The sequence below is a fragment of the Phasianus colchicus genome, chromosome 7, assembly GCF_987193195.1.
Source record: "Phasianus colchicus chromosome 7, bPhaCol1.hap1.1, whole genome shotgun sequence".
In the NCBI taxonomy this organism is placed as follows: Eukaryota; Metazoa; Chordata; class Aves; order Galliformes; family Phasianidae; genus Phasianus; species Phasianus colchicus.
The window spans coordinates 25,773,008-25,788,288 of NC_143442.1; the positions used below are offsets into that span (position 1 = coordinate 25,773,008).

At 42.6% G+C, this 15,281-nt stretch overlaps 2 protein-coding genes across 7 annotated transcripts in view; one reads left to right on the forward strand and one right to left on the reverse strand.

Annotated features, from left to right (window-relative positions):
• The window catches only part of ALS2 (alsin Rho guanine nucleotide exchange factor ALS2), a 212,037-nt gene that overhangs the window by 156,947 nt on the left and 39,809 nt on the right, over positions 1-15,281 (forward strand). For 3 of the 4 annotated variants that reach the window (XM_090144202.1, XM_090144203.1, XM_090144204.1), the window contains 2 exons: positions 568-646; positions 12,837-13,017. The gene's annotated coding sequence lies outside the window, so the exon portion shown is untranslated. Of the gene's footprint in view, positions 1-366; positions 647-12,836; positions 13,018-15,281 lie in introns of those variants that run through there. The other variant, XM_090144207.1, reaches the window with a different exon arrangement.
• Positions 1-15,281, reverse strand: part of CDK15 (cyclin dependent kinase 15) — a 34,696-nt gene that overhangs the window by 18,754 nt on the left and 661 nt on the right. The window contains exons 2-8 of one of the 3 annotated variants that reach the window (XM_031601242.2): positions 14,341-14,490; positions 14,090-14,187; positions 13,420-13,499; positions 9,825-9,919; positions 8,990-9,052; positions 6,914-7,037; positions 6,228-6,348 (exon numbers count right to left, since the gene is read on the reverse strand). In XM_031601242.2, the coding sequence (XP_031457102.1) occupies positions 6,228-6,348; positions 6,914-7,037; positions 8,990-9,052; positions 9,825-9,919; positions 13,420-13,499; positions 14,090-14,187; positions 14,341-14,490 (731 nt within the window). Of the gene's footprint in view, positions 1-6,227; positions 6,352-6,913; positions 7,038-8,989; positions 9,053-9,824; positions 9,920-13,419; positions 13,500-14,089; positions 14,188-14,340; positions 14,491-15,281 lie in introns of all 3 variants that reach the window. The other 2 variants (XM_090144208.1, XM_090144209.1) reach the window with 2 other exon arrangements.

Sequence of the window (15,281 nt, forward strand, 5' to 3'; positions counted from 1 at the left end):
AATTAGCCCTCCTCTAGAAAACTGAAAGCAAGATTTCACAGCATAAAAAATTCAGCGGCAAAGTAATCCTATTTTTATGTCGTCCTCTGCTCTACACTTTTGCTAAAGCAAACCAGCCAGCTTAAAAACAAACAAACAAACAAACAAACAAACAAACCCAAACAACACAACAACACACCAAAGCCTGCAAAAAATGCTTAATTTTATTAGGGTGGATTAGTCCTGCTGGGAATAATGATTTGATAGTTGTGGTCAAGATAGATTTATCTATTTGCAGGTGTTTCAGTCTTTTATTATGTGTTGTAAAACTCTGCTCATTTACATTTTATCTTTACCATCCAAACATTTTCTAGGTTTTCTGCCCTTTCACTAAGCCCCAGTCCAACTTTTCAAGTTTCATCTTCCTGTTATACCAGATTTGAGTCTTTCAAGCTTAAATGTTGAAACCCCAGGTTTGTCTAACTGACTGACAGTATTATTCTCACTCACGGAGCTACAGCAAGTAATCTCCTCTGGTCATCTGTACTGCTCTCTTACCACTTACATCTTGTTTTTGCAACACTGCAGATGCTTTTCCCACCTGGCTGTGGTTGGTTGAAAGCCTGACAAGCAGCTCATCTCTGGTATTCATTTTGGTCATCCTCAGGTAATGTCAAGCCTGTTTGCAGATCCATATCTAATGCTGTTTTCACAAACAACTCCGATGCACTTTGGGTCTTGTGAGCTTAGCTCCTTATTCTTCAAATGTGCTTTCACACAATCCAGGCTTGTCATGAAACTTAACCCACACTTTTGTAACACAGATTTTTGTGTTTCACAGTGCTACCACATCACTAGATACTATTTTGGAACCCATTCTGCTGAGACCAGTGCCATAACAACCCTCTGTTTTCACAGCTGATACATGTACTCAGATGGCTCACCCTATTTTGCAACCACAGGGGCTGCTGCAATCCACTGATGCCATTGCACAAGTCTAACCACATATGGTCAGTGCAATTTAGATACTTTTGATTTGTGCTGTGAATAGAATCAACTCTGTGTGTTTTTGAAGCAAGCAATCCTAACATTTATCCACAGTTTGGGTTCTGATATCCTAGCTAGAAATGGCCATTAGACTGGCAACAACAGAAACTTCATATGGATTCAATATAGCCCCCAAATGACAAAGATACCACTAAATATCCTGCAGAGATTACTTCTGATGAGCAGTGCTGTGAGGTTTTCTGAATTGAATCTAGACATACAACACTAAGGAAAAGGGCTAGTAACAGTGAAAGTGTTCTGTGAATGTGATCTTCATGACTTAAATTGCTCTGATGAAAGATTTGAGGCAACAGAGTTCATTGAAGGCAGACCAGATCAGCAGTGGTTTCCATTATTGCTGAGAAGGCATACAATCCAGGCAGAGCAATACATGGAAGTAAGAACTAGAAGGCTCTTTTTTCCCCTAGATTTATTCCCTAGATTTTTCTAGATTCTATCTAGCTCTTGCTAATAATTTCTTAAGAACAAATTGTTCAAAAATTCGTATCTAATGAAACAGTCTTTTTGCTACCGGGCAAGCTGTCAGTTTGAGGAGAGGAACAACTTCTGAGTTCTTAGAAATTTGCCTACTGATAGAACTCTTATTTGTATTCCTGGTTTATTCCAACAATATCTGGATGCCTTTCAACTCCAGTGTCTCTTATAAAGACAGAGCTATCAGAGCAACCACAACAGCTGGAAAGGAAGAACTGTTTCCTGTAGTGTGACTCAGTTGATGAGCTTCCTTTAATGCTTACTTGATACTGCATTGATTCACCAGTGGCAATTGTAACTGTTGCTACCTCCATGTGCTTTCAGGCACATTTCCTTACAGAAAATCCAGAAATAGCTGGAACTAGTAATGCAGTGATGTATGGGCACCCATCTCTTTTCCCGGGTAGATTTTTCTATGGGTTAAGGTAGGACTTTGTAAAAAAAGACCTCTTTGGTGGTAGTCATCTGATTAACCTCTCCAGAAGCCTCAGTCTTCCAATATATGAGAGCTACAGGCACTGCATTTCCAGCATTATGAAGATTCTTCTCTTAATGAGAATGGTTCAAAAAGCTACATTTAATTTTAAGTATTTCTCAAGAGTTAGGCCTAGGTCAAACTGGTTTGTTTTTCTCCCTCTTCCCCTTAGCCCTCTGCTGTTCATTCCTGAGGTGCCCTCGCCTTTGAAAGCCCACACACTTCTCAAAACATGTCAGTTCCACAGAGCAGTCTAGGGAAGCACTGGAGCAGAGCAAGCAGTGCATCATAAACTGCAGAGGAGTTAGATGGGGTCCAACAGCAAGTTCCGCCAGGAGGAGGAAATGCAGAGCAGCCCTTCACTGACTGCTCTGTGGCTCTTCAGTAGTCACAGCTACCTTCTTATACTTGCTGCATCCCTCTGAGACTGATGTATTTTCATTAATGGGATCCTGGTAGTGAGAGGGGAAGACAGAAGTGCTGTGCTAGGGCTGGTCTCCCTTGCAGTGGTGTCAGACAGAAGTACCCTGCTGAGATCAGTAGAGTTACATCAGTGCAAATAAGACCAAGGACTTTGTGGTACCTCCTAGATCAGTTTGTTTTACCTTTTGCCTCCTGTGTTAAGCAGACATTGTACCATCTTGCATGAGAAAACAACAGGCAGTTTTACCATCTGCAGGCCCTCACGATGTCTTTCAGGAAGGGGCCTAGGCATGATGTTTCAGCATGCACCAGACATGTATGTGAAGCAATACACTGACAGCTAAAGTAGCAGGAGAGTTGTAACTGATTGAACATAGTGAACATAAACAGGGTTGGTTCAGACAGCCCTATCACATCAGCCTGTAGTCCCTGGGACAGATTTGGATACTTCAGTTACTCCTCAGTCTCCAGTACTGCATCACACAATGGAGAAACACCTTCATCGGGATTAAGATCTAAGGTATCTCTGTGGCATCCTGCAGTTTCCTCTCCACAGATTCTCTGTCACTGGGGAATTGCAATTTGGCATTTAGCTGCAAGTATATCTTTCACCTTGTGCCTCGCCAGGCATCTCTGCACATTGGAGCCCCTGGCCTAAGTCTCCCAGTTTGACAAAACAGGGCAACACGATCCAGACTTGGGAGAAGGCTGTAGTGGGCCTGGCAGATCTATGTCAAATGACTGCATAGGAATTCTAGGTGAATCTATCTGGGGAGATTCCTGCAACTACCATAGAAGAAATTACATGGAAAACCTGTCTGAAAAGGAGACATGACTGTAGGTACTCATGATGCTGAAAACTGAATTTTGAAAACTAGCACTGAACATGCATAAAGCCTTTAGTGTTTTAAAAAAAGTCTCCCTCATATGCAGTGTAATCTCGCTGAAACATTGTCAGTCTCCCTGAAATCCCTTAATTGAATTTTCTAAAGTCTTGAAGAGATAGTGAGGGAGAAAGAGAATAAAAAGATACAGAGAGATTAAAGCAGCTTTTCTAGTTAGTCCAAGAGCTAGTGAGACTCCTTCTGTATCTCTTTCTTCATCTATTCAAGGCCTCATTCACTTCCCGTGTGCCTCCCACTGACAGTATTGCTGCTTAAGCACACTATGCATGAATTGCCATAATGTTTTATTTTGTTGTAATTGGTTTCTTTAAACCAAGGCTTTAACACCCACTGTCTCATGCCATTAGCAAGGGCATTCTGACCTGCCTTCATGTAAATTGCAGCATCCAAAAGAAATAGTTTTTTTTTCTTTCTTCCCAATAGACAAGTAACATCTGTGTGAATTCGCATTATTTCCTAATAGACAAAAATTGAACTTAAATGCAGTGTACATCAAGATAATAAATGACCCTTGTTAGAGGAAGTTACTGAATAGAGCTCACTGAAGAACTCTCTATTCTCTCAGCATGACATCTTTCTTTAGGGCCAACACTTGGAATGTTGTTATTATAAGGAGGCGTTATAACAAAGGTGCCTATAGTGTGAATGTTGTTCAGCGGGACTGAGTACTCTGCTGTTAGAGCTGGACAGAGTGCTGGATGGGATCTCTGTATTCCAGCCCTCTGTTGCCATTCACTGCACTAGAGCAGAGTTATGTAGTGGTGATGCTGGATTTGCACAGGCAGAAATGCCAGGCTTTATGCATGCAACCAGGGCTTTGGACAGGCCCCAGCTTTCAGGAAAAAAATACAGGTTACTACCAGCATCTACCTAATGCAAACTCTCCATTCTGTTAGGCAGGCATCTTCCTCAAACACAGCAGATGTTCCTGAGAGACTGTCTGGAGAGCAGAGGTGGCAAGGAGTGGGAGGGAGAAGTCGGGACATTTGGACTGGCTTAGCAGCTGGAAGCCATTAGAATTTAGCAAGGTTTTCCTCCTCAGAGAAATCTTTAAGCAATTAAATTAGCGTCAGCCCTAGGGAAGTTAACAAACAAATCTCCTGTTTCCCTGAACTGCCCTCCAGACTTAGTTCATCTCCAATAAGCCACAGATCTCTGGCAAGGGATACTGGCTGGAGCTTTGCAATCTTACAAACCCTCTTCTTATGCATACTTCAGTCTGCTGTGCTCCCACCCTTTCACAGCTTTCAACTCTGCATAGCAGTAAAGGAAAATGTCAGTGTGACATGCACAGGCAGAGGATCTACTGATCTGAAGAAAGGGCAGAGCTGCAGTACTATCTACAGAGGTAAAATTGGCCTGAATAAAGATGCTCTGCTGCTCTTTCATGAGATTCACATTGTCCATGAGTAAGTCAGGACTGTGTTGCTAGGAGCAGGTTCATGTTGGTGCAGAAGAGAGCCAGAAAGTGGATGCACACTCAGACCCATCCAGGCCAGCTCAAAAGTTCCAGTGAGAACCCTGTGAAACACTCATTCTCTCCTGCATTTTACCTGCTCTCAGGAGCTTCTCTCACTTCAGTTTTGCTATTGCATAGCTTGCTTCCCGTGATTCTCAGGCATTTTAAGATTTTGTGATAGGGCTCATAAGATAAGAAGCCTTAACTGAAGACAGTTCTTCTCGTATATGAAGTGTAGAGTGCACCTAATCATAGAATCATAGAATCACAATGTTGGAAATGACTTGCAAGATCATCTAGTCCAACTGCCTTCCCATTCCTATTAGTACCACAAGCACTAAACCATATCTCATAGCTCCTCATCCAGGCGCCTCTTGAACACTGCCAGGGACGGCAACTCCACCACCTCCCTGGGCAGCCATTCCAGTGGCTGACCACCCTCTGAGAGAAAAAATTTCTCCTAATGTCCAACCTAAACCTCCTCTGGTACAACTTCTGGCCATTTCCTCGGGTCCTACCATTTGCCTGGGAGAAGAGGCCAGACCCTTTTTCATCACAACCTCCCTTCAGGAAGTGGTAAAGTGCAATGAGGTCTCCCCTGAGCCTCCTCTTCTCCAAACTAAACAATCCCAGCTCCCTCAGCTGCTCCTCATAAGACTTGTGCTCCAGACCCCTCACCAGTTTCATTGCTGTTCTCTGGACTTGTTCCAGGGCCTCAATGTCTTTCTTGTAGTGAGGGGCCCAAAACTGAACACAGTACTCAAGGTGCAGCCTCACTAGTGCTGAGTACAGGGGGACGATTACCTCCCTGCTCCTGCTGGCCACACTATTTCTAATGCAGGCCAGGATGCTTGGCCCTCTTGGCCACCTGGGCACACTGTCAGCTCATGTTCAGACGAGCATCAACCAACACCCCCAAGATGTTCTTTAAGATGAATGTCAAAGTATTTCAGAAGTAATGAACATTTTAGACACTTCTATATCTCCAGACCTATTCAGAAGTCCTTTACTGCCATCTTTTGTTACAAAGGCCAGGGTCATCATTTGTTTATTCATGATTGCATTCATTGTTTCTTCACAAAGCCATAGCTGTAAAGAGCTACCACTGACTTAGCCAACCACATATCTACAAAACTGTAAGTGCCTTAAGGAAACACAAGACCTGAAAGTGCTTTATAGATGTCACCAAATGAGATTTACATACTTTATAAATATTGTCAGGTCAGATTTATATAACTCCATAGCTGATACGTACTGACACCATTCCCCAAAATGTCTATGAACCCTGCAGTATGAGACTCTTCCATGCTCACTTGCTTTCTACTCACAGGTGTTAATTCCTCTGCTTAGAACTATAACTACTGTAACTTGGTTGAATTCATTTAATTCAGATAAAGATGTTTTTTTCCCAAAAGACCCCATATGATTTGACATAGGCCAGTACCAGATATCTAGATCAGAAGAATAATCTGTAGCTCCAAGCAAAACATCAGGAGGACGGTACCAGAGTGTCACCACTTCAGAGGAGTATGTCTGACTGGGGATGGACTTGGCACGAGCGAGGCCTGCTAGAATAAAAAATACTGAGTGCTGTGGCAGTACAGTCTTTCTGTGGGTACAATACATAAAAGATAACAATAATTGGAAACAGAACATTATTTTCTCTCAGTTCAATAAACACAAGGAGTCCCAGTGCAGATTACAATCAGTTGACAAAAATGTGTCTGGAAGATACCTCTGGGGCAGATCAGATCAAGCAGTATGCTATGTTGTGCTGGGCTTTACCACTTGTGACTGAAGCAGCCATCACAAACTGATGCCAAGAAAGCCCATCTGTTCAGTACATTGCTGGCCTTTACATGTCACATGATTTTCTGAAGATAGAGGGGTTGATTCTCAGTTCTCTTGAACTGGTTTTATGTGGTAGTAATTGGTCTGACTTAAATGAGGTTACTCCCTGCAACTAGTAGTACAAAGACAAGAAAGGCTAGACTGACCACAGAAATACTTCCCTGAAGTTCAGTAAGAGGTTATGCTTCTGTGCCTTAACTGGCTGTGGATGCAGATCTATATGCATGCTAAAGCTTCAGTCTGAGCAGATATATTAGCAGGATACAAATTGTGACTCACCAAAGTCAGCTAATTTGAGCTCACCAAGACAGCTGATGAGCAAGTTCTGGGGTTTCAGATCACGGTGAAGAATATGTTGTTGGTGGATGTATGCCAGGCCTCGCAAAAGCTGGAACATGAAGAGCTTGAAAAAGCCAACAACAACAACAAAAAACCTGAAATGATTTGGTGTGAGTTTGCATTCATACATGAGCTCTAAACTTTATAAGTCCTGGAACAAAGCAGAGGCAAAGCAACTGAGAAATGAGTAAAAATCTCAAAAATGAATAGAGTTGTCTGAGAAGTAGAAAACTATGGTGGGATATGATTGCTTTCAGATGGAATATTTCTCCACAAAGGCAATTAAAATGCAGTCCCTAATTTTGGAAATTCAGCTTTTCTCTAGAAGTGGAGTGTTGACTGCAGGAACTACATGCCAAAACACAGTCTAAGCTTTCGGAACAGCAGATATTCTGACCTCAGTGTTGATAACGAGAACATGAAGCTAAGCACGATAAAGGCTTAAGGAGCAGGAAGATTTTCCCAGTTGAGCCAGTTATACCAGTAGAGGGAGTTGTGGGGTTGCTTCTCACACCTACACTGCCTCTCCTCAGCCCAAGCTTGACCAGTGAACTGACTCGTTTGGCAATGTGAGCTGTTATCTTCAAGCTGGGAAAATCAAGAAAAGAGAAAGGCAAATAAGAAAGGAAGCTAGAAAGAAATATCTAATTCCTACCGCTATGGCAGTATAAATAAGTCTTAAGTAAAATAAGTTGGATAGAAACAAGGAATGAAATTGGATAGTGGCTAGAAAACAAAACACAGTAGAAGTTTATAAATAGAGTTTATCAGAGAAAAGATATTTTTCACAAGAAGCTTAACCTGAAGAGGAAGATAAACAGTGACACCCATAGGTAATTTTTGTACCAGAAAAGTGTCCCTATGATATTCTGCAGACTTGCATCATACTCAATAGGAATCACTCAGAGGAAAAAAACATTTGCCAGCAAAAATGAAACGAACTAGATCAACCCCCTAAAGGACCAGTAAATCATTTTTGTGATTTGATTTCTGCTGACAGTGAGGGCTTGAGGCAGGAAAGAAGAGCAGCTGGCTAGTTTTACTCACACAAATGCCAGGGAGTACATGTTGCAGCCGTGTATTCCATGTGCTTTACAAGCCTGCCTGGTAGTAGAGCTCTGGAGATCTGTACCAAAACTACAGCACCGCATCTTGGACATATCTGAGCTTTAAGGATGTTAAAATTCAGAGCCCCAAGAAACTACATTAGAATTGGTGTTGCTTAACAACTATCTGAAAAAAGATGTGAACAAGGTGGCAGCATTTGAAGATGACAGAAGTATTTAGATTAGCCAAGATAAGAAGTGACAGTGAGAAACTTCAGAGAGATCTGACAAAGTCAGATGAATAGGCAGTTTGATAAGGTACAAAGTTACTGTTGACAGCTGTAAGATAAATTAACTGACGCTACTCAGGAAAACGACCCAGGCATTCACCGAGGACATCTGCACTGAAACTGTAACTCAGTGTGCAGCAAAAAGCCTGAAAGTTAATTAAATGTGAAGATGTGTATGAAGGAGAGTCAGAGACTATTATAACATCAATCTACAAAGTAATGGTACGTCTTCTGCTCTGCTCAGTTCTAGTCAACCTATCCCAAAAAGCTGTGGCAGAAACAAAAGAGATTTAAATGACTGTAAATATGAAGACATTATCAAATAAAGAAAGAGTGACATTTGAGAGCTTTTAACTAGAGGGATTAATAAAGTATTCTAATTATAAGATACAAATCTGTGTAAAGACAAATTTGCTTGCCACAAGACGTCACTGTCCACAAAAGCTGAACTAGGCTTATGAAATGGGAAGAACTAACTGCAGAAAGGCTTTGGAGACCAAGAGGTAGTCTTTTACATCTTTATCAGAGTCAGTTTTTCTCCAAAATGCTTGTCATATATGGAACAAATAGATACTAGCAAGAGCTTAAAGATATTTGAAGTAATTTACAGTCACCATACACATAGGAAAATAATATTCTCATTCATACTTTAAGGGATGTGAGTCTTTTAAGGAACTCACCATAACATTGCAAGGATGAAGTCCTCCAGGATGCTGGGCCATGTACTGTGCCAGATCTGTGTGCTAAATAACAGCAGATAACTTGAGGCAAAACTATGAGAGTAAAGTGCTTTTACCAACTGTGTCTCTTCTGTATGTAGAAAAAAATGAAGGTATTGCTTTGACCTTGGAGAACATTTAATTTGATGCAGCATATAAGGATGTGCCTAAGTGCTTGGTCACATCGGGGAGCTGGCTGACCTGTTATCTCTCCCTAGCAGTTTATGGCCTGAAGTTGATAGTTAACAGAATTCATACTTGTTCCAGAATTAATCATAAAACTGCAGAATGAATAAAACATTCTCATAATTTTGTTGATAGCTGTTAGCAAAAGCAACAAAAGTAGTAAAGCTCATGCAGAGAACTCATTTGTTGGCATCCTGCCCTACCCATAATAGTATCCTGCACCTTGGTCTTGGTAGCCACATGAGGTCAGGGACAAATTTGATACCAGGATGTGAGCTGGCATCGTTATTCCCTGTCCTTGCGGTGGGTCGAGAACAGTACTGTTATTGTATTGTCAAGGCAGAAATGGACGAAAATAGTTTCTGCCACCCCTGTGGAGACAAGATGTGGAATCATTTTTGCATACAGCTGCTGCATACACTGAAAAAAAAAGTAAAATTGTGTGTGGTAAGCAGGAGATCAAGAAGGGAAATCAGTCATTGCACTAAAGGATTGCAATTTGTTTCTTTGCCAATGTCTCATAATGCAGGAAATTCATTATGCAGCCACTGGTCTTCCCAGTACTTCCCAGTACTAGCATCACAGGAAGCCAGAAAAAGGAATAACTCACCATGTACTCAAGGACAAATGTTAGGGTCTCCTTAGTCTGGATAATGTCATGGAGCAGCACAATGTTGGCATGTTTCAAATGCTTGAGAAGAGAAGCTGGAGAAACATAAAAGTAAGATCAGCTTCAGTACTGCTTCTGCAAGTTCAAGGAGACCATACATGCAACAGAAAATAAAGTTTGGGGGGAACTATTCCAATCTCATTTCTGTACAGCAGCATGTACTGAATGCGGAAGAGGATGGAACAGCTCCTTAGAGAAGCAGGAATTAGTGCTCTGGGCTAGGCAGGAGCCCATTTTCTCTCAGAGGCACACTGTAGTCCTCAGCTGTCAGCTTCTGAGCCAATGAGAAATCATTTCTTCCAGGAGAACACTGAGAGAAGCAGGGGCTGGGAGCTCCCTGTGCCAGAGTGTGACAGACCAGGGTCACCACTGAGCTTCATGTTCATTCTGCCACCCACCTCCCAGCACATGCCCTCAGAAAGGCCCCTGATAGACTTATGGGGAAACACAGGTTTCCATCAGCTTCCAGCTTTTGGTATAAAAACTGCCAGAAGAAATCAGTCTATGCTACGCTGAATTTAGCTAGGTGCTTTTAGCATATTGGTAACTTCTTCCAGCTTTAGACTCAAAGAACAGAGATGAAGTCACTGAGTGCACAGTGATTTATACAGCTCTGGCATGTTTTGTCTATTGGCCTGACTATCAGCATAGCCTCAGAGCCGCTCCAGCAGTTTGCTTCAAACAATGCAAACAAACATTATTTGAAGGTTTTTAGACTGGCAATGAAAACTTTGCATCTTACAACATAACAGTTTAGACTGGTTCTAGAAGTCTTGTAGACAGGTGTGGCCTATATGTAAGTCAGTATTGAGACTGCTGAGCAGTACAGGATACTTGGTAAGTGCTGGAAGCAGCAGAGAATGTCAGTTAGCTCTTGCATGGAGCTTGGTGCTGCTGGAACTGAACTGCCACTGGTACTGCCACAAGTGCACTGTGGTATGAACCTTAAATATGCTTCACACTGTACCTAATTGCCTGTGAACCCAATAATTATAATCTGGCTGTATCCCAGCCAGTCTCTATCTGCTATCAAAAGGGACTGCTAACCTGGCTGTGTGATACCTTGAAAATCCCACAGGGCCAGACTGATCTGTTGCTCCAGAGGAGCAGTACAGAGGGTCCACATTGAAATGAAGAATTCAGCCCCTGTGCCTGAATCAAGCAGATCCCCTGGGAACTGCTCGTTGTTGGTTGCTTCTACAGCCTCCTGCTGTGGTGTCAGGTGCTACAGCTAGAACTGAGCTTAAAATGCATTTCAGCTCTGTGGGGCTGCCTGGGGTGAACTGGCTCTTTGTCAGTGGTGTACCATTCCTCCAGGGTAGCTGAGAATGCACCACATGAATAAATCTTGTGCTTTGTTTGCACTACTGACTTACATTGTAAATTTGAGGTGTCAGATGCTGCAAAGCTGAGCAGTACACAAAAGATCTATTTAAAGTAGACTCTTAGTGAGATCACCCTAGTTTTCTTCCATACTGAATGAAGTTAAGACTCTCAGCTTGCCCTACAGTAGAGCATGTTAAAGGGATGCTGATCATTAGAGCATCATTAGTTCTATGTAGATAAAGCTTTTAAGGCTTATTTCACTGGTGGACAACACAGAGCAAAAAAAAAAAAACAATAGCAAATAGGTGTATGCAAACTGCATAGCACAAACCATTCTGTAAAGAGCTATATTTTGGTATCCCTCTGCTTTTACCCAGAAATCAGTTAAAGAGCTTGTTAACTTTCTTATCTTAATTACACTGGTATAAGCCTGGAGTGAGTCCACTGACATCTCTGGTTTTTCTGAGTTTCAAGTGGAGTTGTCTGATGTGAGAGTCCCTCTGTGCTTGGGCTGCTGTGAATGCCGGCACATCCGGCCTCTGACACTCCATCTCATGAGCAACAAAGTCTACCCTAGTTTTGAACTACAGTAAGAAGTAGAAAACAAAATACGTGTGGCCTCTTCCATGCGTAGCTCTCACTGACACGAGACAACAGACTGGTGCAAAGGTTACATACTTCTGTGAAAGGAAGAAACTGGATTATGGTCCTCTTGGGATAGTTGCACAGATGAAAATAGAAGCTTAATCAAGCAGGCAGTTTGTGAACTTGTGTCTGTAGGGACACATAAATGCATTCAACCAAAATCAAGCACTTAAACAAAAGCATTTCTTTCTCAAAGAACTTGAGAAAGCAGCAGATACTTTGCCCCATGCTCTGTGAAGGTGACCGATAGAATTTCTCACCATGGTGAAAAGGTAAAGGTTATTAAGCACTGGATTTACTCGAAGTATTTCTCTTCAAGCTGGGATGTGTTATCCTCCAGGTATCAGCTGTGTTTGTGCTAACACCAAGCAGACTTCCAGTCCACAACTGCCCAATGTAAAAACTGTTGTGCTCTGCTAGTTCCTAGCAGACCTAGCTTGTGGAGGTGGCTGTGTGGCTTTGCATTTGACAAAACAATAGCAGTATAGCTGTGTCTGGATTTAACCTAGCTCACTCCAGGTTTCATAGAGGCCTCTAGGTTAGGAAGACAATAACTTTGGCTGAATGTTGAGTGAAAGTAGCACAGGTCAGACTGCTGCCAGGCAAGCCCACAGCCTGTGCATCTATGCTGCTCTGCACTAAAAACAATTTGCATGTGTTATAGTTAGGTGTTTAAAGCTGAACATAAGGAATCTGAGCCTGTTTCAGTATTGAACACTGAGACAGCAAAAAGAGATTTTTTGAAATGGTTAACTCTGAGCTGTGGCCTGTGGATACCTTGTGGATGTGCAATGAGCATTTCTGTCAGTATGCAACTCTGACAGGAGGAATGAGCTGAGGGACAGAGCAGACGCAGGAGAAGCTGTCTGCTGCCCGTGTGGCTAACGGTACAAAGGCTGTTCGTCTCTTTTAAAGCATGTAATTTGGGGATGAGAATTCAAGCAGTGCACACAACTGATTGACTTCCTCCTGTCTCTCCAGGAATTCCCTGCATGCCAGGTTCTCTGTCCTTTGACCACTGGACCTGTTAAAGAATTCATTGTGGTGAAGCTGCATGACTTCCATGGAATTACATCCACTCAAGCCCTGTTGTAGAGGTGGGCATAGCACACAGCAGGATTGATGCCAGGGAGGTGAGGTGTGTTGACAGAACAGAAGCCAGGTGAGTCCAGCTCTCCCTAGAGCAGTACATCATTAACGAAGTCTGATCCCAACACAGTCAGTGCTGGAGCATCCAAGGACTGCTCTGGAGAGCAGATTTGACACATGTTATCATTGATGTCAGTTATACTTTTATTTTTAGTGTTCAAAATATGGACAGGAGGTTCCCCCTCCTTCTATCACATGCTTACCCCCTACAACACAAAGATCTCCTCCATGAGATCTCTATCATGAGTGGATAAGGACACAGAGTTTTGTGAGAAGCACAGACTTGTACACTCAGTCAGCAAGAAAGGAGTCAGGAAGCTGTCACATGGAGTTTTTTTCAGGTTAAAACAAGTACTCTTCAAGAATGATGTTCCTCATTCTATACCAGTGTTTGACAAAGCTCTTAATTTCTTACCTTCTCGAATGGCTGTAAAGGGCACTCCCTCCTCTGTCTCCAGGCTGATAACTTTCAGTGCCACCAACTGACCATTGATCCTGTCAGGTCAGAGCGGAAGGTCACACAAAGCACCTCAGTGGTTGGCATGATGACAACATTAACAGGCTTCTGAGGTGCTTCACACTCACCCAAGCAAAAGTATTTAGGGCTCACTCTCCCTCCCAGGCCAAACTTAGAAACGAGCTGCAAATCTCTCATTTTCTTGAGCAGCAGAATGGAACCAGCCCACCCAGACAGAGCAGGTATTGCTAGTGTGCTTTAGTGCTCCCACTCTTCCCTCTCACAGCTTTCCTGCCCCCTGTGATGGCAGTGTGCCCTCAGCCTCAGTTTTGCTGTCATTCAGGAATTCCTCATTCCCATGAAAATCCTTACTCCATTTCTGATCTCCCTGGCATGCTGCCATGCAACAAAATGCACTGGCAGAGACTCCATTGCTGAAGTGGAGGAGTTCTCTGAAAAAATTGGATGGGGCTTTGCAAATATTCCATTTAAAAGCAAACCCAGACATCTGATTAGTCTTTATCTTCCTACAAGTACTCCAAATTGCCCAGCTTCAAGCTTATTCTTCTGATTTCTGTAACCGATAGGCATTGGGAATGCACTTACAGCACTGATGGCCAATGCTCACCTGCTGATCCCCCTGTAAACAGTTGCAGAGGATCCTTCACACAGCTTCTCCAGATGTACATAGGATGTGGTAGCTCCAAATGGGATGCCTTGCCTCTGCTTCATGAAAAAAAATGGTTACATGTTAGATTGCATGAAGAACTAGAAGCTACCAGCATTTTCACCATATCACCAATTAAATATGGATTCATGCTTGGAGTAATCATAAGATGAAATATCTTCAGTCTGTCATTGTGGATGCTGCACACTCACCCATTTAAAACTCTCCACAACACCCTGTTCTTGGAAGGGATCAGTGTAAGTCCATGGCCTCCACATCCTGTACCTTCGACTCTGGAGTGTGTGGAAATGCTGTGGCTGCTCTGAGGGCACAGGAAGGGCTGCTCTGGTTACATCTCTCAGCTGGCACAAGAACAGAAGGCAAACCCTATCACTGGTGAACAACCATTTAACTGCAGTGGTTCTTTTCTTTCTCTTTTACTGCACTGGCTTTAAGCACTTCATTTTTGGCTCCCTCCCCATCATTCATGTTTTACAGTGGTGATTTCTGAGACATCCAGAAGGGGAAGAACTGTCTGTATGTTTCTGTCTTGGTAAACGTTAGCTCTGACAGCACACAGAAATAAAGCTGCTGCAACTACTGAAGAAACTTCAATCCGTATCATTCTAAATACATTATATTTTATCTTATCCTTGATTTATTCCTTTCCAGATAGTAATCTGTTAGGGCAGGGAATAAAAAACAAATGCAGGAATAAAATTTAAAGAAGTTTAAATTTATGCCACCTTCTTCTCCTCCCCCCTGCCACATTAAGCCTTTCTCATCACTGTATGCTTTAGACAGCCCGGCAATTTGGCCCATACTTCATAACAGTGCCATAAACCATAAAACCAGTAGTAACGAATGGCAGGCAGCCTGCAGTCTTCTCATGGGCAGCTACATGGGATGGATGCCCGCATCGTCATTGGATTCAAACACAACAGGACTTGTAATCTAATGATGGAGGAGTCCAGAACATTGATAGATGGATAGATCATTAGCTCCCTGTTTTATAATCTCTCGGTGTCACAGAGCTTACTGGGGTGCAATCTCTTCCCAGATCATCACATCAAAGGAACTTACTTGCTATCTAAGGCATGAAGCGCTCTCTCAGCGGTTTCACAAGCCTGAAGCTGCAAAGTTTGATGCTGTC